Here is a 23,418-nt window from a genome sequence, read left to right as displayed (position 1 = left end):
CCGGTCGCAAAAATGGTAGTACCAATCCAATGGTTGTGTTGTCTCTCAGGACACACATACACACACGCACGCATGCACGCATACATGCATGAACGTGCACACACACACGCACGCACTCACACACACACACACACACGCACGTACGCACACATGGACACATGCACGTACGCGCGCACGCGAGCACTCACGCACGAAAGCGCGCACGCCAGCACGCACCCACAAAAGCGCGCACCCACAAAAGCGCGCACGCGAGCACGCACCCCCGAAGTCGCGCACGCGAGCACGCATCCTCCACCCTTCACCAACCCCCCCCCCCCCCACACGAGCGAGTACGGCTACCTTATCGGAAGAAAGGCTGGTTCAGCTATCATGTAGCGCATCCTCATCCAAAGGGCCGGGCGGGGAGGGGGATCGCGGCATGATAGAGTGGACGGTCACTTTCCCCGTGCTGTGTGTGTGACGACCCAAAAGCTCAAGACAGATTTCTGTACATTAAAAAAAATATTTTATTGCCACTATACACTGTGCTACATGATGCTTAGAAGGTCGTTGAACCGTCAAACATGTTCAAATAAAAAAAAAAATAGATTAGTGTTAGACGTTCTCCTACGCTTGTTTTAAATAGGCTTCTTCACCCTCAATTGGCAGGGGCATCGAATGGTCTCATCAGCAGCGGCACGAAATAAAATAAACCATCAATACACCGATAACACTTTGAATCCCAATCCAGCTTCTCCCGCATCGTCTCAAGGTCACACACAAATTAATAAATGCTAACACCCACCAATAACAATACACAACCGCACACCAATAACAATACACAACATGAATCAACGCATACACCACAACACCCAATCAGCGGAAGGCACGGGCAGAAGCGCAAGTAAGGTAAGGCAGGGTGAGGGAGGGAGAAGAAGCGGACGAAAAAATGGACGCCAATAATTTTAAATTTTTTGACCGTTTTTTTTTTTGCTCCACCGCCATAAATAGTTCGTCCATTTCGCCAACAGATGGCGCTAACCCTGCGCAGGAATCGCTGAAGTCCAGCGCGGGAGACCAGCCAAAATCTGCGCTGGCCAGCGGGATTTTTCCTTCGTCGACCGGAGAGTGCCTCCGACTGTTCAGAAACGAAACGCAGCGCCCAACGCGGGTGCTTTACACCGAGTCGGGTATATTTTTTCTTCGTCGACTGGAGAGTACTTCCGACTATTAAGAAACGAGCGATTCTGAGGTTTGTGTTCAAATGTGCTTACTTAATTTGGGTTTTCATCTCTTACAGGGTTTACCATCATAATAAACAACTGTCCACTTGTTTATAACAATAGTCGTTTAGAATAGACACCGCTGTCTACCACTTGCTCACACGTCAGATGATGTAAGCTACTGTGTCCAATTTCATAAAACAATTTTCGGTTTCGATTGCACAACGGTCGGATTCGGCACGGTTTCTTGTGGTTCTTTTATAATTAACAAAATAAATGTTTTGATTCATTGAAATGTATGGTTGAACACTCGCGAACGATTCGGATATGATTTTGCGTGGGCTGAATATTTACCGATGTGTTTGAATTTCCAAAGTGCAAGAGCAAGTGTATTCATTATGTTGGCCTATTTATAATTTTTCTATGATTGCCACTCACGCGAGTGGCAACTCACCCGCTACTCATCATTTCCTACCGTGCTCATTCTCACTTGACGAAACTCACTTTCGTCAAGTTATCATTTAACATCCAAGCGAAGCGTCAACATACTCCCCCCCATGACAGAATGTCATAAACGAAAACAAATTACACGTGTAATCGGAAGGCTTCGCAACAGGCAACAAGCAAATTTTAGCTACTGGACGCGTAACTATTCCCTTTGCCGTTTTCAACTTCACTACACGCGTAAGCTGATCTTCTCGTGGGTGTACATCGATGATGCGAGCAAGTGGCCATCAGGTGATAGGGAGCGAATCGTCCGCAAGGATGACCAGTCTGCCAGGTACTATTTCGCTACGATTCACTACCTTACAGGGTTTACCAGTCCAATAAACAACTGTAAAAATGTTTATAACAGTCGTCTCCTTGAATAGGCACCACTGTGTACCATTGAGTCTCAATTTATTCTAATTCTTGCTGCTTCGCGGGGAAGTGTGCATTTAGCTGGCTTGCTGGAATGCTGGTTGTTGATCGTGGTTCACCATTTCACGCGTGTATGGTTATGCGCGTCATGTTCACGCACATGTGCGTGAGGAAAATCTATTGTTTCCCACCGGGCCGGAGAAGCTTCAGGCAAACCACTTTGTGTGTGTGTGTGTGTGTGTGTGTGTGTGTGTGTGTGTGTGTGTGTGAGTTACAAGCGACGCTACTCGATCGGAAAGCCATTAGTGAGTATGGGAAAACTAGCGTGCCACCGAGAGAGGAGAGAAATTTCCATCACACCTTCTACGGGGCTTAATCAATGCAACGATTACGAAGTACCTGTTTGCCGGGTTATTCACCCAAGAGTCTTTCGTTGTAGGTTCGTGCTGGAAGATCGTGATGTGCACCAGTAACACACTAACACCATGCAGTCGATCGGTTTTCTGCTGAATGACCAGCCCCATGCCGTCATCTGGCGCTTTGCCTTTGCCTTTTCTCATTAGGCTACTTGCTTCACCGAAGGGGTGCAGAGGTGTACTAGTCAATGAACTTGTAAGTTTCTACAATTATATTCACTTTATTATGTTAATCGTGCGCAGGAGAACAGTATTGTCGCGGTATACCGGAGTATTAAGAAAGAGAGCTTATCCGATCGGATGCTCCTTTTTATACCTTCTCTCTCTCGCCTTACGCTCGCGCGCCTATTCCTTCTCTCGCACCTGTCCTTTCTCACGCACCTACGCACTTTCGCGAGGCTACGCATTTCTCGCGCTCATTATGCGTGTCCTGCCCGACTCTCCCGTTATCTCCTAAGCTCTCTAACTATCTACTTGAGACCCTAATTAACCCTTAATATCGCAGACCTCAAGTGATGAGAAAAAGCTGTCCTTCCCAATTCACTTAATTTGAACAGGCGAACACCACAGAACCCCCCACCAGTGACGGAGTCGCGATAGAAAAAGAATTGTGAGAGTGTTTGTCTCTTAACTTGAGATTTCATTTAGTTTTTCGCAAAGCGAACATTCTTTTGGCTATTTGTGGTTTTGCCTGTTTTGGAGACACCCTCCATTTCGAAAGCAGGTTTGAGGCGGTCAATCGAAATAGATTCATTTTTTTCTTTGATTTTAACCGTGAAAATTTTTCTGCACCGTCGAACTACCTCAAAAGGTCCTTCATACGGTGCTTGTAAACCCGTTCTCCCTTTATCTACCCGTACGAAAACATGTTTACAGGTTTGAAGGTGTTTTGGTAAGTAAACCGGTGTTGTATCATTTAGTTTTGGTGGGCATGGGTCAATGTGCCTTAGCGCTTTTTTAAAATCCTGGACAAATTCGGGTACGTCCTCGACGGATTTTGCAGCAGAGGGTAAAAATACTTCGGAAGGAAGTCGCAAACTTTCTCCATATACCATTTCTGCTGGAGCGCCTTTTAATGCGTCTCTGTATGCTACTCGAATGCCCAGCAGAATCAGTGGCAATCGAGAAATCCAATGCGTATTGTCTTCGCAGGCTTTTAACGCTCCTTTTAAGTGTCGATGGAATCTTTCAACCATTCCATTGGATTGAGGGTGATACGCAGTCGTTTTAATGTGATGTGTTCCTAACAACTTTGTTAGTTCTTCAAACAGTTTTGACTGGAACTGTCTGCCTCTATCGGTTGTGATTGTAGATGGACAACCAAACCTTGGAATGTAATTCCTTACAAATGTTTCAGCTAGCGTTTTAGCCGACATATCAGGCATCGGATAGCATTCCGGCCAACGTGTAAAACGGTCAACAATGGTCAGTAAGTAGCTCATTCCTTCGGATGGTGGCAATGGACCAACGATGTCCATGTGCACATGTTCAAATCTCCCTTTTGGAACGGATAATGCTTCCAAAGGCGAGCGAGTGTGACGACCAATTTTAGCTTTTTGGCATCCAACACACGAACTAGTCCAGTTTCCCACGTCCTTGTTCATTGACGGCCAGAAAAATCTTTCGGATAACAGCTTGCGTGAAGCCCGAATACCCGGATGGGATAGGTTGTGTAGGTTGGCGAAAGTTTTTTTTCTTAGAGATTGAGGAACATACAACCTATTCTGTCCAGTCGACGACTCGAATACTAGTTTGTTTTTATCCAATATTAATTGATTTAATTTGAATTTGGAGTTTGCCTGACTATTTGAGTCTTCAAATAGTTGTTTTAGCTGTTCGTCTTTTTGTTGTTCCTTTGCAATTGCTTCATATGTGAAGTTTGTGATTTCGTTGGTTTCTCCTATTCGAGATAACGCATCTGCCACAACGTTGCTCTCGCCAGTAATGTACTTTATATCCGTTGTGAATTGTGAAATAAAGTCTAGTTGTCGGCATTGTCTTGGGGATTTTTCTGTTTTTGAATTTAGGGCATGGATCAATGGTTTATGATCTGTATAAACCGTGAACGATCTACCTTCTAGAAAATGTCGGAAATGTTTTATCCCAAGAGTAATAGCGAGCAATTCTCTATCGAATGTGGAATACCTCTGTTCCGTGGGCGTCATCGTTTTAGAAAAAAACGCAAGAGGTTCCAAAATGCCTTCGCTAGTTTGTTGTAATACTGCCCCTACAGCAACACTAGAAGCATCTGTTGTTAGTGTATAAGTAGCATTACTTTTCGGATGCACGAGCATGGTAGCGTTTGAAAGTTCATCCTTTATTTGATTTAGTGCTTGTTCACAAGCGTCAGACCATTCGAATTTGATTTTCCTATTTTTGTTGTGCTCTTTTACTAACTGGTGAAGCACTCTTAGCTTATCTGAAATGTTAGGAATGAAGCGGTGATAATAATTCACCATTCCCAAAACTCTTTGAAGCTGTTTCACCGAACATGGTGAAGGAAAATCTCGAATGGCCATTATTTTTTCTGGCGATGGTGTTATCCCTTTCGCCGAAATGGTGTGGCTGAGGAATTCTATTTGATTCACACCAAGAATGCATTTTGATGGCTTAAGTTTTATATCGTGATCCGTTAAACGTTTTAGAACAATGTGCAAGTGTTCTAAATGGGATTCACGCGTCGAACTAGCTATCAGAATGTCATCTATGTATACAAACACAAAATCTAAATCATGAAAAATATTATTCATGAGTCGTTGAAAACACTGGCTTGCATTTCTGAGGCCAAACGGCATCCTTAGAAATTCAAATAACCCGAACGGCGTGGTTATCGCCGTTTTGTGGATGTCTTCCTCGGCAACAGGTATGATGTGGTACGCTCGAATGATATCCAACTTAGAAAAAAATTTGCAACCATCCAAGTTCATCGTAAAATCCTGCACATGCGGGATCGGATAACGATCAGGTATTGTGATGGCATTTAAACGCCTATAATCGCCGCAAGGTCTCCAATCTGAATCAGGTTTGGGTACCATGTGTAGCGGTGACGAAGCTGACGACGAGGACACTCTGCAGATTCCCAGATCCAACATGTGTTGAAATTCTGCTTGAGCAATGTTGTGCTTTTTCGGATCCAGACGTCGTGGTTTAGAAAATGGTAAGCTTCCTTTGGTTTCGATGTTATGTACTATCGAATGCCTAACTGGCTTTTTATAATCTGGTGGATCCACTAAAGTTGGATATTTTTTAAAAATTTCACCAAATATGCTCGATTCAATCATCCAGTTTTTGGGGGTAGGTGTATCCACTAAAGCGATGGTTGCGATCGTTTCTTGTCCTGTAAGATGATCGATCAACCTCTTTCTTTTTAAGTCGACCCACAAATCGTGCTTCGCTAAAAAATCAGCCCCAATGATTGGTCGATTCACTTCAGCAAGTGTGAAACAGTGCGAAAACACTCTCCTAAGTCCAAGACTTAACTGTAGCAACTTGGTTCCGTAAGTAGCAATAGGGCTACCATTAGCTGCTACTAGTTGGTGTTCAGCTTGTTTGATGACTTTTCCAAAAAGATTGTACGGTATGACGGACACGTCGGCTCCTGTATCTACAAGGAAGGTAAATGTTGTTTTTTCATCGTCAATGAAAAGACGAGAGGAGCCCAATATTGCTCTCGGGTTGCCCGCCGCTGCCGTTGAGCAAATTAGTTTTTTTGCTGCGAAAAATTGCAGGGTTTTTGGCACCGTCGTGCTTGTTCGCCAAACCGAAAATGAAAATAACACATGGGGTGCTTCCGAACCTGTGATGGTGTTCTTGCACGTTTTTGGCTCTGAGATCTTTCTCTCTGTCTTCCTCTATTATTTCCTGTTTGGAAGGAAATTCTCCTTAGCATACTACGCAGTTCAGAAATTTCCTGTCGCAATATTGCAGTTTCATTCGAGGGATTTCTTCCCGAGCTTTCACTAGAAGAAACGCCTGCGATTGATGATACCGCTCCGGCTTGGGTTGCTTCCCACACCCTGTCTGCGATTTTAATTAGCTCATTGATTTCTCGGTTTCCGATGGCAATGAGCGCTACTTCCATTGTTTTTGGCAATCTTGATAACCAAAGCTTACGAATAAGCTCGGAAGTGAGGTTTGCAGAATCACCTGCCAGCTGAACCATGTGTCTGTAAAAATCAGACGGACTACGATCACCCATTTGTACGTGATACAACAACTGAGTGATTCGTTGTTCTTCACTCGCGTTAAGCCTTTCTAGAAGTTGACTTTTTAAATGTGAGTACGGGTTGTTTGGTAATGGCATAGTTATTATGTCCATTATTTTCGGCAAGACGTTTTTCGGGAGCACGTTTAGAACGTGAGAATATTTCGAGCGTTCCCTTGTAACGTTTGAAATATCGAACTCAGCTTCTGCTGCCACAAACCATGCGCTTGGAGCGTCTTCCCAAAAACAAGGCAATTTTGTGGAAATTTTTTCTATGGCCAAATGAGAGTTTTCTTGTTCCATCGTTCCCGCCACTGATGACGGCCCCGCGGCTCGCACCGGAATTGCACTGGGACCAGCATTTTTATCATCACTTTCGTTCTTTGACATTTTGGGTTCACAGAATATTCCCTATCTAATAAAAAAAATGTACCTAATTCTCTCTAAAATGCTTACACTATTGAATTGAATTTTTTTTTTTTTTGATGAAAATTGCGTATTATGATGAAAAAAAATTTTTGTTTGAATGTTTACGACGTATCACGAAACGATTGTGAAATATGTATAAATATGCATATATATAAATAGGTCGGCAAATTCAAATTTAATGCATGTTAACATTTAACGCACTAGTATATACGATAATAATATAATGATGGAACGCGGGAAAATACGTTATAATAAGAGAAAAGATAAAATAAAATAAAGGAACGAGCTCACCGATATCGTGGCGTATAGCGTCAGCAGCCGGTAGGTCACCACGAGGTTCTCAGCTCGTTGTTCTCGATAGCGGCTGCGGCGTTGTGGTTCATGCAGCAAAGACGATGCTGCGCCGATGAAAATCTCGACACGTTATTGCGATGGCTGCGCCGACGAAAAACTGCACACGTCATCTACGATGTTGCACCGTAAAAAGCTGCACCCGTCATCCACGATGTTCCGCACGTTCGTTCACGTTGAAATCTGAGTCCGTTCGTTCACTATGATGTTCCGTCGAATGATTGGCACGTCATCTTATGCTGCTTCCCGTTGTTTTACACAGCTCGATTTCTGCTGCGCGATGGGTTAACGTGGTTTCCACCATACAGGATCGAGATGGCTGATGCATGTGGTTTCCACCATACAGGATCGCAATGGCTGCTTCACGAGGTTTGCCACGTAGAAAATCGCGATGGCTGCGTCACGTGGTTTGCCAAATAGAGGATCGCGATGGCTGCTTCACGTGGTTTGCCAAATAGAAGATCGCGATGGCTGCGTCACGTGGTTTGCCAAATAGAAGATCGGGTTGGCTGCATCACGCGGTTTGCCAAATAGAAGATCGCGTTGCTTCCTATGCCTTGTTCTTCACACGGGAAAATCGCTGCTCTGGCGTGGTCCCGTGTTACACTCGTCAGTTTTCGGAGGGCTGGCTTCTTCCCATCCGAAAACGAGGAAAAAAAAACCCGTGAGTGGTTTCCTTTGCGACACTCACAATGTGGGCTACCGCATGGTCCGAAACGCGGATTTCACGATGGCATTCACCCCGTACGTTGGATTGACAGGTTTTGTAGTAGCGGTAAAACACTGTCCACGCGGTAACGCGTTGCACTCTCCTTAATGTTCCGACACGCAGTGTATGTGTCCGTGTGCGTTATACTCCAGTCCTGCGCTGCAGCACGATGATAACAGGGACGTGAACAGCTGAAGAGGTGGGACCGTGATGTGCGTTAGCGACGACGGTTGTTGTTTCCTCTATCCATTGGCCATGCACTTAGCACTTGTTGCACTAATCACGACACTTTTCACGACATACTTCAGATCACGTCGGGGTCACCAATTTGTAAGTTTCTACAATTATATTCACTTTATTATGTTAATCGTGCGCAGGAGAACAGTATTGTCGCGGTATACCGGAGTATTAAGAAAGAGAGCTTATCCGATCGGATGCTCCTTTTTATACCTTCTCTCTCTCGCCTTACGCTCGCGCGCCTATTCCTTCTCTCGCACCTGTCCTTTCTCACGCACCTACGCACTTTCGCGAGGCTACGCATTTCTCGCGCTCATTATGTGTGTCTTGCCCGACTCTCCCGTTATCTCCTAAGCTCTCTAACTATCTACTTGAGACCCTAATTAACCCTTAATATCGCAGACCTCAAATGATGAGAAAAAGCTGTCCTTCCCAATTCACTTAATTTGAACAGGCGAACACCACAAACTTAAGGTACATGTTTTTTTTTTAATGCAATGCTGTGCATCTTTTTATTAAAAATTAATTCATGGTAACATAATGGTAACGCAATTAGAATAACAAAATACGAATAGGAACATAATGATAGTGTAGCATTAGTAATTCATAATAATTGTTAACGTAAAAGTTTCACAGATTGTTTCGTAGTTCACAGAAAGCCCAATCATTTTGGTGTATAGGAGGTTACATTAAAAGCATGTGCATAACAAATCTAAAATTAATCTAATTTTTGTTCTCCACTTAAACATCTATTGATATATTCCCACATGTGGTGCACGTAACCCTCGCAATCTTGGAATGTTATTAGAGAAGCACCATTTTCAATGGCTGTCATCAGATCATTCTCGTTTTCCGGATTAGCACGTCTCACAATGTTCTTCTACTTACTAAACATATTCTCAATTGCGTTGAGAAATGGAGAGTAAGGCGGAAGATACACCAATATAGCGTTAATGTGTTGGGTAATGCATTCCTTGACTTCATTGCATTTATGAAATGCCACATTATCCATTACCAATACCGGTTCAAAAATTCCAACTTCTTCCAATATGCCTTTCAGTTGTAAAATAAAATCCTTATAGGAAACCCGCTCAATCGCAGTTGTTTTGGCTACATAATGCACAATACCATGCCTAGCCATAGCACAAACGATGGAAATATTGCGGCTCCGAAACTGTGGTACTACTATCACTGCAGGTTTGCCGACTGTCGAACGCTCCATTGTTGCACGCATGCTTACGTTCATGCCTACTTCATCTATGTAGATGATATTTCTCTCGCTATATTCACGAGGAAGCGACATAAACTCCACGGCATATTTTCACCTTTCTTCAATGTTAGAAGGTGCGTTTCTTCTCTCTGGGTGTCTATTCACACGATTGAAAGAATAATGAAACCCTTCTATCGCTCGTGATATGGTGGTATTGCTGGCCTGTATGTTATGTTCCTGCTCCAATTTTTGCTGCATTTTCCGTAGTGTTATCGTGCAATCCTGGTCAATCCAACGTTTCATGCTGTCAATAACATCGTTCGACAGCTTCTTGGGTTTAGTCCCACCACGTTTTCTAACTTCCACTACACCGGTCAATCTCACTTTGCGCAAGATGCTGTACACCGTAAAACGGTTCAAACCAAACATCTTGCTTATGTTTGGCACCGTTTGGCCCCGTTCATAAGCAGCAACAACTCTTTTTCTGTCTTCCAGCGATGTAGCTCTACGTTTAGAAGTTGTTGGTTGCTCTTCTTCGTCATTACTACACGGAACTATCGCTTGTTCTAACATGCCTAAAACACATATTCAAATCGTTACAAAAGGATAATCACGATTCCCGCATTCAATACTAACATACCTTTCTATTTCCGAAGATAATCGCGTTCTTTTGATGTAATACTTTAAGTATTTTTAACTATGTTGAATGACTGCCGTGGTTTTAAGGTAGCAGTTTGTTTTTTATTTGATTTGAAAGCGTAAGCATTAGGCAATATTTATACGAATTTGCATTTTTTGTTTACCGCCTACGATCGAGTGCTCAAATTGCTTTAATTCATGGCCCTTCAGTGTTAAAGCTTCATTCGAAGAACTAAACTGCGTATTATAAACTACGCAATATAGAAAGATAGGGGTACATGTACATGTACATAACAAAGATATAGCCTAGATTCCGATTCTGACAGCTGTGCGATTGAAAATAACTATTGTGATATTCATTTGGACAGAGTAGCTTACACCATCTGACTTGTGTACAAGTGGTAGACAGTGGTGCCTATTCAAGGAGACGACTGTTATAAACATTTTTACAGTTGTTTATTGGACTGGTAAACCCTGTATCATCGACTCTCTTCTGAAAGCTGTTGTAGCAGATACAGTATCGGACAGAATGATAGGACCCTAGTGTTTTCAACGCAGCATGCACCCGTTGGGACAGGTTTATGTGTGGTTTGTGTTTGTGTGTGTGTGTGTGTGTGTGTGTGTGTGTGTGTGTGTGTGTGTGGTGTGTGTGTGTGTGTGTGTGTGTGTGTGTGTGTGTGTGTGTGTGTGTGTGTGTGTGTGTGTGTGTGTGTGTGGTGTGTGTGTGTGTGTGTGTGTGTGGTGTGTGTGTGTGTGTGTGTGTGTGTGTGTGTGTGTGTGTGTGTGTGTGTGTGTGTGTGTGTGTGTGTGTGTGTGTGTGTGTGTGTGTGTGTGTGTGTGTGTGTGTGTGTGTGTGTGTGTGTGTGGTGTGTGTGTGTGTGTGTGTGTGTGTGTGTGTGTGTGTGTGTGTGTGTGTGTGTGTGTATGTTTGAATGTGTATTGGTGTGTGTGTTTGTTTCACAAGTATGTCGTTTCGGATAGATTTGTTAGTAGTTTTTTTTTGTTTTGGGTTAGGTTTTTGATGTAATAAGCAGGACCACCGCCCTCGCGACCAGTGTTTTTTCGATATATTAACAATTTTACGGTCTTCTTTCGCCGTGGTCTTCTGAGGACGTCTGGTTGACTTGCGCGTTTCGGTTGTCCAAGCGCGTTTTGGTTGTCTAAGCACGTTTCGGTTGTCCGAAGCGCGTTTGCCACAAAAGTGCGCGATCGTTCCATTATGAACTCGATCGTTTTGCGCTTAATGCCAGCAGCAGCCATTCGCTTTATCATATGGTGCTGATAATCGGGACAATGTTTACCTCGACCCATTGTTACTAACATTGCTTGCTTGGACCGTCAAGAATGCGCTGGTTAAAAAGTTGGACACGGCTGATCCCGTGCTCAGCCTGCGTTCTGCTTCTACACGTGATGAATTACATCGTTGTAGAGCAGCGAAAAAAGTGTATGGATAAAAACTATCTATGACTAAGCGAGTGAGCGTCTACCCATTTAAATCGAGAACAGAATACTGCCGCGCTCATGAAACATAACGCCCATTGAAAAGAACATCTGCTCGCCAGCTCAATGCACGCACAAAGTTTCCTATGCACACACCAGCTTCAACGCAGAGATGCACGCAGGCCTTTCAATGTCGTGCACTGGAGAAACAATACAATACTTACTATAGCTTCGAATTCTTTCCAAACTTAACCGTTGCAATTGAAACATTTCGTTGCAATTTAAAAATCTTCAACACAGCCGTTGCAATTTAAAAAATCGCCTCAAACCTACCCGTTGCTACCGCAACAGATAGTAAGGTATTGTACTGCAGAAAAGTCATCAGGTTCATATTTTTGAAACGACTAACTACTTTCTTTTTAAAATTAAATAAATTATTTTTATTTGGTATTACGCCAAACCAACTAAAAACTTTATTTCACGATCCAAAACCACCACCAAACCACCTGATAACCGTTACCAAAGTCGCGTCTTTTTCTTTCGCCATCGCGCCGCAAAACCGCTCGATCATCGTACCGCTTCGTCCGATCGCTCGCTCTCTCGGTTTTCGGTTCGCTCGTTCTCCTCTCGCAACTATCCGCAATATTTATTCTCACGGCCGCCCCTTTAGCCGCAGCTACACGTAGCCTTATCGAAAACGGATCGTAGCGGGCAAGGTCGCTACATTTTATAAAAGGACGACTCTTAAAGGAGAAACAACCAACTTTTAGCCAACCATGTAGCTCGGCGATAATTTTAAACTTTACAGCTAGGGTAGAAGATTTATCACAGGAAATAGTCAGGATAGAATTAAAAGAAATTAAATGCAAGCTAGTGGCAGTTAGTTTAGATCAGGGTAATACATTTACTTCAGTCCTCTTTTACATACATTTGAAAGTTAGATCATAATTGTTATATGTAAGCTGTTTTGTTTAGAATAGGTAGTAAAGGTTTAAGTTTGGGTAAATATTTTTATTAGTTTAGTTTTGTATTAGTTTTGTATTAAAATGAGTAGAATAAAGTAGCCGAGCCTGCACGGGATAAGGCAAAATGCTAGGAGGAAATTCTTTAAGAACTAGAACAGATAGTTAGTATTTCATATATAATTTTTACTTATTAAATTCATATACGTTTACTCCAACATAATTCATATCAAAACTTGAATCACAACTCATATCCTAATTGTATAAATGCCTAAATCATTAATTCAATAAAAAACTTTTACAATTAATGGACCAATATATCTATCTAAATCTTTTAAATCTTTCTTTTTAACGTTTAACCGTATGTCGTAACCCTTTCTCATCACTTCGTGCCTTTCCATAATTAAGTTTCTTAACTATAAAATCTTTCACAGTTCCATCTGAAATTGATACCATGTTACCAATGCCTACAAAATTTGAAAAGAGCTATTACATGTATATATTTTTCCAACAGTTGGCTCTTGACTGCTGAATTGATCAGACGTGTTTTTCTAACAGCAAAAGTACTTATCGACAATACACGAGCGAACGAATTGTCATGGAGACAATGAAACCACGGCCCATAAGGGCAAACACTTTTAAATTAGTGTACGAGGGGATTCCGAGACGCCCTTCCCGCTCAGAGGTGATTGACTTTATTGTCGATACACTCAAAGCCGGAGAGGTCGTCACAAGAATTCAATTGTGCACCTCGACGGCAATCGTTTACGTTGAGACGGAAACGATGCAACAAGCGGAGCTGATCGTTGCACAACACCAGGGGAAGCATTCCCTAAAGCTACGGCTAGATGATAGCTACATGTATGCGGCTACAAATGACAGCTACCGATTTCCTTTGTTCTAGAACTGTCAGCATGTCGCCGCTCGTAACCCGATGTATGCGGGTTACGAGCGGCTACACAGTGACATATCTGTTATCGCTCATGTTTATACCATACATTGAAGTGTTGGAAAGTGACATTCAAAAATAAAATTTATTTTTAAATTGCATAATTATTTCAAAAATTTAAATTATATATGAAAGAAAATGTTATAACATAATTTAAAATAATTAATATATTAATTGGATCATATAAAAATAAAAAAAAACGTAAGTTTATTTGTTCTCCCAAATAAATAATCATTACAGTCCTATAATTTCTTTGTTTTTAGCCAATACAAGCAACGGAAAAGGTAATGCACCTGATCCATCTGGTTGGAACCTATCCATGCCTGCGGAAGGATTCCGACCGGCAGTATAAAAACCACGAAATACGCCACCAGGCTTGGCGAGAAATTGGAGCAGCGCTGGACGAAAAACCTGAGGAAGCCCAGGAATAATGGAAAAACCTTATGAATACCTACAGACGCACCAAAAAAGAAATCGCACGAAGCCAAACAACGGGTTCCGGTAAGTAAAATTCACTTTTTTATTAAACTTTTTTAGTATTCACAGAGTACAAACCAGGCTGTTTTCAAAAATAATATTTTATTTGTGTTTTGATACTGTTTTTTAGGCGCCAGCAAAATCTTGCAGGATGTGTGGTACGACTACGAAGCCATGTCGTTTCTGCACGACACAGTTGTTCCGCGTCGAACGCTAAATAGTGTAAGTAAAAAAGTGTGTATGTAGAATGGTAATGGTTGCCGGTTGAATTTTACATTAAGTTATTCTATGAGGCTGTGGTAGAGAAAACGGAAGTGGATCGTTTAATTTCAAATGCCGCGCCAAGTGCAATCGCATGTTTTGCAACACTCTAGTCGGTCTCAAATAGTGATGAGTCAAGTACCACTGTGCCACCACGCACACACAGCACAGTAAAATGTGCGAGCACAATTGCACATTTTATAAAATTGTGGTGCCACACTTCGCACATTTTTTGTGTTCCGCACAATTTTTGTGCTCCGCAAAGTTTGTGTGCTCCGCACGATTTTTGTGCTCCGCACATTTTGTGTGCTCCGCACAGTTTGTGTGCTCCGCACAGTTTGTGTGCTCCGCACAGTTTGTGTGCTCCGCACAGTTATTGTGTGCTCCGCACAGTTTGTGTGCTCCGCACAGTTTCTGTGCTCCGCACAGTTTGTGTGCTCCGCACAGTTTGTGTGCTCCGCACAGTTATTGTGTGCTCCGCACAGTTATTGTATGCAACTGTGCGGATTGTACACAAACTGTGCGGAGCACACAATAACTGTGCGAAGCACACAAACTGTGCGGAGCACACAAACTGTGCAAGTGAATAAATCGAGGTTTTCATTGTTATTTTTGCAATCTAAAGTGTTAATATGTTAATATGTATACTTAAAACATCATTTATTTGTAAAGTAAGATTAAATCGAATAAGTTTCATCAAAATGAAACTTAAATGACTTTAATTAGACATTCAAAATCTGAAAGCCGCTCGTGTCGTCCTGCGGAGCACACAAACTGTGCAAACTGTGTGGTAGCTGTGCGGAGCACAAAAAGTGTGCAAAGCACACTAATTGTGCGATAACACAGTAACTGTGCGATAACACAGTAACTGTGTGATAACACAGCAACTGTGCGGTCGCACAGTAGCTGTGTGCGTGCACAAAAACTGTGCAGGAACACAGTTACTGTGCGACCACACATTAAGTGTGCTACCACGCACACACAGCACAGTAGACTGTGCGTGGTACCACAGCACCACACAGTGAAAAGTGGTACTTGACTCATCACTAGTCTCAAAGCAACATGTCGAAGAGGTAACATTGAAATAGTGGATTCAACGTTAGATTCTTCAGATGTAGATGCTGTATTTCTAGAGCGTGCAAGAAGTGTTGAATTATAGTTCCAAAGTAGATGTCTGCGTTTGAAATTGTGCAGATGTATTGTTGCAAGGACAACTTTTTCCGCTACATCTGGTTCCAATTCCATTGGTTTTGCCAAAACTCTCCACACCTTTGCATCAATACCAAAACCGTTTACAACTGTTCGACGAGCGCGTGAATGTCTGTAATTGAACAAACGTTCAATTGAGTTTGCTGCATGCATTCCGCTGAAAGGTCGAAGGCAATATTCTTTAAATGCAAAGGCTTGATCACCCAAAAATAAATATGGCACCTCGATATTGTAGGGAATTTGCAAAATTTCAGGAACAGGTATATTTAACTCCCGTCGCTCCAGCCTTTCATATATAGCACTGTTTGTTAAGACACCTCCATCTGAGATACGCCCTTGACAACCGACATCAGCAAAAATAAAGTTGCAATTTGCGTCCACTATACCCAACAGCACGATGCTAAAGTTTTGTTTGCAGTTGAAAAATTGGCTTCCAGTATTTGCAGGCTGTTTTAACGTCACATGTTTTCCATCAATGGACCCTATTACGTGGGGAAAATTCCATTTTTCTTCAAAGAATTTTGAGATCTTGAGCCATTCTGTAGCATTAGACGGTAACTGAAACGAAATAAAATTAAAATAAATTTTTTATATATTTTTACAGGCAAATCTGGTAAAAACCCCTACGGCGTCAACCTCCAACGCTTGCTCTACAACCACCTCCACAGCTGCCCCTACAAATACCTCCACCTCCACTGCTGCCCCTACAGCTACCTCCACCTCCACTGCTGCCTCAACAGCTACCTCAGACGTAGACAGTGGTATGCTTCAGGGCCGAACGCCTTCCAAAGGTCAAAAGAGGAAGCTCGACCGTTCAACACGATCACAGCAAATTGCAGATTGTTTAGAGACTGTTAAAGCCTTGGTAAACCCAGCTACTACTTCTGCAGCGTCCTGTTCCAAAGCCAGAGCTTTGGGTAGCTTAGTAGAAGCACAAGTTGCCACTTACGAGCAAAGTCACCCACAGTTCTGTGCAAAGCTTATTCATGCTGTGACAACAACAATGAACGAGCAAATTGAAAATTTTTATGAAGATCAACTAGTGGAACACAATGATCATGCCTACTTCTAATTACCCAAGTGCCTATTTGTTAGCTGTTTTACATTGACAGTAAATTCTATGAACTTTTGGTACAAGAAAAATAAAAATTAAGAATTTTGATGAAATAATCTTCATAACAGTACGATTTAGCCTTTAACGCATGAATTTGTGTTAATAAAATATAAATGTTTTCTATTGTTTGCTAAAAACGTATCTTTCGCAGTTTGTATATTAAATTGGGTGATGATTACTGGGCAGTTCGGTGGAGACATTTAGGGTTCCCCAAGACGATAGTTTAGGCCGATTTCGTAGTACAGGCTGTCCTCGAGATACACGGTACCTCTTATTCGCGGATTCGGAGATACGCGGTTTTCAAAATTCTTTGAGCACATTTGACAGTTCTTTGAGCAAATTGTACTGATTTCACACATCAATTTTAAATTGCCAAATAATAAAGGTTTGAAACTGTTATATTCAGTCCGAATCATAGCAAATAATTAATGAAGTGGGTTAAACAACACCCTACTTGCAAAATTACACGATAATAAGGGGTATTTTGGTTGCAAATCACGAGATGCGACAAACGCGGAAATTTGAGTTGTTCCATAAGCAATGTTATTAATTATACGTATGGTAAGTACACTTTCATAATTATATAATTTCATGAAATATACTAACTTTGCCTAACTTTTCTCTCTGCTGGTATTGTTTTCTATGAATGAAATATGATTAAAAGAGAGCAAATATGATGGAAAAATAGAACATAATGCATATTTCAATATGCAACACATTTTAAACGTTCGATTTTTTAGTAACAAAGATGAAATAACACAAAAACATGGTTTAAAAATATTTGTTTATGAATAATTCCTGCTTTTATTTTCATATTTCATAAAAATCATCAGAAAAGTCCAAGAAGTATAAAATTACTAATTAATTTAATATGGTTCAATATTGAAGGCAACCAATAGAATAACCGATACCATGTGTAAAATAAAATATTTTATCAATACTAAATGAAGCTTTAAAATTCTAATTTCTTTATAAAGTTAATAAGGCTAATGCCTTTATCATTACAGCAAATTTAAAATCTATTAATAAGTATCACACCATAAGTTATGAAAGTTTTAAAATTAAAAAGTATCACTTCTCATACAAAATAAATGGGATACCCGTTTATACCGGTCGTAGAGATAAGGTGTATCAAAAGTAAATATATTTAAATATTAAGGTTTTTTTAAAATAAGTTCATCATGTTCCCTTCATAAGAATAAAATTTCCTAAAGATACGTGAAAAAATTAAGTAGTTACTGCTTTTAAATAAAAAGTTATTTCAGTGTAAAAATGAAAATATTACCCGAATATCCGGTCGTAGAGTTAAAGATACATTAGATGTATTGAATACTATGGGACTTTCAAAATATTCCTATTAAACAAATACAATTCATCATAGATGGATATATCGGATCGAATACAATCCATCTTGGATGAATATATGTGATATATCACGTCGGAATATTTACACTCATCAGTTCGGTCCTATTTCTATTTATAACTTACAATAATAAATACATGGTAGTAGCTTATGATATAGTATACAGTAGTTATAGTATACATATAATAAAGGTATATAGTTTTAGAGTTACAATAAATTAGTATACATTAGTTTCTTACTTTTGGCAAAACGACTTTTTCAGTCACGCCAGGCTATACAGGTTTTTGAAACTTATTGAGTAACACGCAGCCGGATAGTCAGTCCTTGGATCGGGGTGTCAGTCCATACGAAGATTCATACCAAGACGGGCATGTTGTTTAGCCGTTGATGCACTGTAGTATGGTACCATTCCATAGGTTAGTTTATGAGTTAAGTTATACAGTTTCAATGAACACCACATTTGCACCCGAGAATTAACCAACACATATTAGCAAAAACGGCCTGAATCTTGATGAAATATAATAATACCTTAACATACTCCTTCAATTCATCGATTAAAAGCGTGCAAACTTCACGAACGATTTGGGATACGGATGAGCAAGAAACCTAAAATCAATAAAAGAAGTATTAATACATTAAGTGAAATATTGATGTTTCGGTAACTCACCCTGAACAAAAAAGAAAGCGATTTATATGAATCTCCAGAAGCTAAAAAGCGCAGGCCGATGCACAACCGCTGTTTGGCAGATATCGATACCCTCATCGTCGTGTCTTCCATGGTCATTTTAGGACCAATCCGTGAGAGCAAATAGTAAAATTCTTCCTTATTCACCCTTAGAAAGCTATTGAGCTGGTCATTTGGTCCTTCTCCGTCAATTGCCCGAAACAACCGGCTCCACACACTTTCCCGCTCCAGGAAGAGATCGGTCATCCAGCAGCGCCTTTCGATTTCCTGTTGATTTCTTCTTCCTCCTCTTCAATAAGAAGCATCATTAAAGTAGCCACTTCAGAAGCAATAGCTCGTAGAAGTTGAGTTTGATCCATTTTATCGTTGTTCTTAAAATAAACAATAAAACTTATGGAGCAAAGCACAAACCAATCAATCGCTACAAGTATAAACACAAATCAATCATAAATGACAAGCGCAATATGACAGCAAACCAAACTAGCGTAGCTGGGCTCCCAAACGATAGCTACATTCCGCAGCTACATTTGACATTAAGAACAAAAGAAATTGGTAGCTGTCATTTGTAGCCGCATACAAGTAGCTATCATCGACCGCATCGAGCTATCATCGAGCCGTAGCTTAACGATCGACGGAACATCCTATCCGCTGCCAATTCTACTGGAAGACGGTGCAACGGAAGTGCGACTGCACGAGCTTCCACCGTATGTCACGAGAGCTGAAATAGAAGCAGCGATGTGTTGTTTCGGCAAGGTAGTTTCGATCACCGAGACGGAGTACGGTCCGGATAGTAAAGTGCCGGGGAAAAAACCGGGATTATCGCGGTAAAGATCATCCTTAGATCACCGGCAATCCAAATCGGACCAACAATGACCATCGCAGACGAGCGCACCACTGTCACTTACAATGGGCAAAATCCATACTGCCGGTATTGCCTAATGCCCGAACATACTGGTATGGGATGCATGCAGAGCAAGCGCAGCCTCGCTAAGCAAGGCGCGTCATATGCCGGAGTGACAAAAGCAACAGCACCAGCATCAGCATCCAGAAACAATACACCATCGAAGGCTCCGGCAAAAACGCTAAAAGATGCGGCTGCTCCGCATGCTAACAAAGCCATAGCACCGAAGGCCTCGACAGCGACACCGAAGGCCCCGACGGTAGCACCGAAGGCTCCGACCGTGTCACCGAAGGCTCCGACTGTAGCACCGAAGGCTCCGACCGTAGCACCAACGGAACCGACCATAGCACCGAGGGCTCTGACGGTGGCTCCGACGGAAGCAAGCAGCACACCGACAGCATCGACATCATCAGCACAGGGGAAGGAATACGAAAGCACTACGGCGCTTGTTGTACCTGTGTTCAAAATTCCTCGAGATCCCTCTCCCACACCTCCCACCACCAATCCTGACCCTGATACTAAAGGTAAGCGCAGAAACGTAGACGACACAGACAGTGACACGTCTAATGCATCGATCGAGGGAATAGTCAGGCGTAAACCTGGCCGACCACCGAAAAATGCAAAGACAATTACACTTACTAGTACACACACTGATGGATAGAAAATTATTAGAGATGAATCGATACGAAAGTTTTTTGTTTGTTTCTATTAATCTAAACACCATCTCAAACACGACAAAAATAAATACAATGCGTTCATTTGTTCGATTAATTGACGCAGATGTTATTTTCTTACAAGAAGTGTATGATGGCAACATTTCGCTTCCTGGGTACAAAGTGCTCTCGAATGTGAATGTTGATAAACGTTGAACGGCGATAGCTTTACGGGAACACCTCAAATATTCTCACGTCGAACGCAGTTTAGACTCTAGTATAATCTGCCTTCGTCTTGAGAATACTACTACACTCTGTAACGTTTATGCTCCTTCTGGAAGTCAGCGTTGGTCAGAGCGGGAGGAGTTTTTCAATCGTATCCTAGCGTACTACCTGCGAAATGCATGTCAGCATGTCGTTCTTGCAGGGGATTTTAACTGTGTGTTGAATCAAAAGGACGCAACGGGTGAGAGAAATATCAGCCTTGCTCTGAGGAACGCGACTGACTTACACGTACTAGCCTTTTCTGATCATAAAGCTCTGACGGTTCGAGTTAGCCTTCCAGTAAACATTTGCTCAAGATCACGAAGCAGCTAAGGCCTCATATTCTAACACAGGAAAATATGCGGGAGTTCAGATGCAAGTGGAATGTATGGACAAGACAAAGAAGGAACTTCAGCTGCTGGATGGATTGGTGGATTCAATTCGCCAAACCAAAAATTAAATCGTTTTTCCGCTGGAAGACGAATCAAAAATACTCCTCGTTTCGCTTGCGTATGGACATGCTGCATAGAGTTTTAAAAAACTCTTACAATAATTACCTAACAAACCCTGTGGAGCTTAGCAACATCAACAGAGTCAAGGGTAAAATCTTGTCTCTTCAAAGACGCTTCTCTGAAGAATACACACAAATTAACGAGACACGCGTTGCTGGCGAGAGAGTGTCTACGTTTCAACTTGAGGAACGTAGGCGAACTCGTACCGTAATTGACAAACTTTTGTCTGAAGATGGCAGAGTGATTGATCAAGAAGGAGACATCAGACAACACATTCGCACATACTACACACAACTATACTCTGACGAAGATTTAGCTACCGACGACACGTTTACCTGCAGTCGAATCATTCCAGAGGATTGTGATACCAATAATAATTGCATGGGTGAGATCACACCTGATGACATAATGGATGCAATTAAAAAATCTGCGTCGCGAAAGACTCACGATCCTGATGGTATCCCTAAGGAATTTTATTTTCGTGCATACGGGATAATCCATAGAGAATTACATCTCATTTTGAACGAGGCTCTTGAAGGTGGGTTTCCACGGGACTTTGTTGACGGTGTCATAGTCATCGTGGGGAAAAGAGGAAGTACGGGCGTCGTTTCCTGTTTTCGGCCCTTATCCCTGCTTAACACGGACTAGAAGCTTCTGTCGAGAATTATCAAACTACGCCTTGATTCTATAATCAGGAAGTGGGGGATAATATCGACAGCACAAAAGTGTAGCAACAAACTTTGCAACATTTTTCAAGCGGTGCTCTCTGTTAAGGAGCGGGTGGTTGATCTCAGGAATCAACAAAAGTGTGGTAAGCTCGTTTCCTTTGAACTTTCACAGGCTTTTGACAGGGTTAATAGAAGTTTTTTGTGGCAGACTATGTCTTCTCTGGGCTTCAATCTAGGACTAGTGCGACTTTTGCGAACAGTTGGTGAACGATCCTCCTCCCGTATCCTTGTGAATGGAAACCTTTCCCCATCCTTACCCATCCGACGTTCTGTCAGACAGGGCGATCCTTTATCCATGCATCTTTTTGTCCTTTACCTTAATCCGCTCATCACCAGATTAGAAAGCATTTGTTGCGATCAGGATGACCTGATCAACGCATATGCTGACGACATCTCGGTGGTGACAACCTCCCTTTCCAAACTCGAGGAAGTGAAAGCAGCTATCGAAGCGTTCGGCAGAACCGCTGGGGCGAAACTGAACGTGGAAAAAACTACGGGACTAGACATAGGACACATCACACCAACAGCCTCCCCAATACATGTACCGTGGCTGCGGGAAGTAGAGAGACTGCGTCTGCTCGGCATATTGTTCACCAACAACATACGGGAGGCCATGGGGCATAACTGGCATAAAACGCTGTTCAACAGTTCCGGCATTTGATCAGGCTGCACCGTGTCCGTAACCTGAATTTGGCTCAGAAGGTGGTGCTTTTAAACACCTTCCTTCTGCCCAAACTTTGGTTCATTGCATCGGTGTGTAGTGCACGTTCAATGGACATAGATTTAATATCTAGGACGGTGCGGTCTTTCTTATGGGACGGGTCTGAGGGATTTTGAATCCCATTGACGCAATTGGCCCTCCCACGCAGACGAGGTGGTCTCAATCTCCACATTCCTGCGATAACTGCAACGGCGTTGCTGGTGAATCGGTACGTTGCTGAGCAGCGATACCTAAAAGTCGGGGCTCAGCACATTGCTTATGCTGGAAATCCCCCAAACCTAGGTTCCATTGCTACAACATATCCTTGCCTTCCGACGGTAATCCAGCAGATCGCATACCTTTCGGTACCTACCATCACGACCAAAAGTTTGCGGCAAATGATGATCGACAGACTTCCGGACCCCAAAGTGGCTTTGGAATCACCTTCCACTGATTGGCGATGGATCTGGAAAAACGTCGGCAGCTTCAAACTATCATCACATCAACGGTCGATGCTGTACTTGCTGGTGCACAACAAGGTGCCTCACGAACTGCTGCTCGATAGGATGAATCGTGCCTTCCTCAGCCTGCTCATTCTGCTCTCGGGTAGAGACTCTGGAGCACAGATTTGCCCTGTGTTCAAGGGTATCTTGTGCTTGGAGCATACTAATGCAAGCTATAGAAGCCATCGTTCCCAACCACAACCTAAACTTCCCATCCCTCCTCTTGCCTTTTTTAAGTCACATTAGTATACGTAAGAGGATCGTTTGTTTGCAAATTACATCATCCACATTGTTGGAAACAACAATGCTGTGATTGATGAAGAGATCCTTAAATGTTCTTTGTAAAACCTGTACGTCCTCCTACACGTATCCCAATTACCAAATGTTATACTAGATTTTAAGTTGTTTTAAATAAACAATTTTTGTAAAAAAAACGGTC

General features: G+C 42.1%; 1 protein-coding gene and 1 long non-coding RNA gene across 2 annotated transcripts; one reads left to right on the top strand and one right to left on the bottom strand.

Annotated features, from left to right (window-relative positions):
• The first annotated feature begins 1,093 nt into the window (after positions 1 to 1,093).
• On the top strand, positions 1,094 to 16,979 carry LOC121589021 (cell wall integrity and stress response component 1-like). The gene is made up of 4 exons (XM_041907581.1): positions 1,094 to 1,231; positions 13,873 to 14,110; positions 14,217 to 14,308; positions 16,161 to 16,979. The coding sequence occupies exons 2-4, from the start codon at positions 14,053 to 14,055 to the stop codon at positions 16,626 to 16,628; spliced, it is 618 nt and encodes a 205-aa protein (XP_041763515.1). The 5' UTR covers positions 1,094 to 1,231; positions 13,873 to 14,052; the 3' UTR covers positions 16,629 to 16,979.
• Positions 16,980 to 18,185: 1,206 nt separating this feature from the next.
• LOC121589028 lies at positions 18,186 to 18,711 on the bottom strand. Its single transcript, XR_006004256.1, has 3 exons — positions 18,701 to 18,711; positions 18,562 to 18,639; positions 18,186 to 18,425 (listed from the first exon to the last, which is right to left on the bottom strand). It is a non-coding gene; the product is annotated as an uncharacterized LOC121589028 (long non-coding RNA).
• Positions 18,712 to 23,418: the final 4,707 nt, after the last annotated feature.

The sequence above is a fragment of the Anopheles merus genome, chromosome X (genome assembly GCF_017562075.2).
Source record: "Anopheles merus strain MAF chromosome X, AmerM5.1, whole genome shotgun sequence".
NCBI lineage: Eukaryota > Metazoa > Arthropoda > Insecta > Diptera > Culicidae > Anopheles > Anopheles merus.
This window is presented reverse-complemented; position numbering and strand designations above follow the sequence as displayed.

Excerpts from the sequence above, each read along its gene's own strand:
- LOC121589021 (XM_041907581.1), top strand. The coding sequence starts at position 14,053 with ATGAATACCTACAGACGCACCAAAAAAGAAATCGCACGAAGCCAAACA. Across the intron at positions 14,111-14,216 it reads AAGCCAAACAACGGGTTCCG|GCGCCAGCAAAATCTTGCAG; the intron begins GTAAGTAAAATT and ends ACTGTTTTTTAG. Across the intron at positions 14,309-16,160 it reads CGCGTCGAACGCTAAATAGT|GCAAATCTGGTAAAAACCCC; the intron begins GTAAGTAAAAAA and ends ATATTTTTACAG.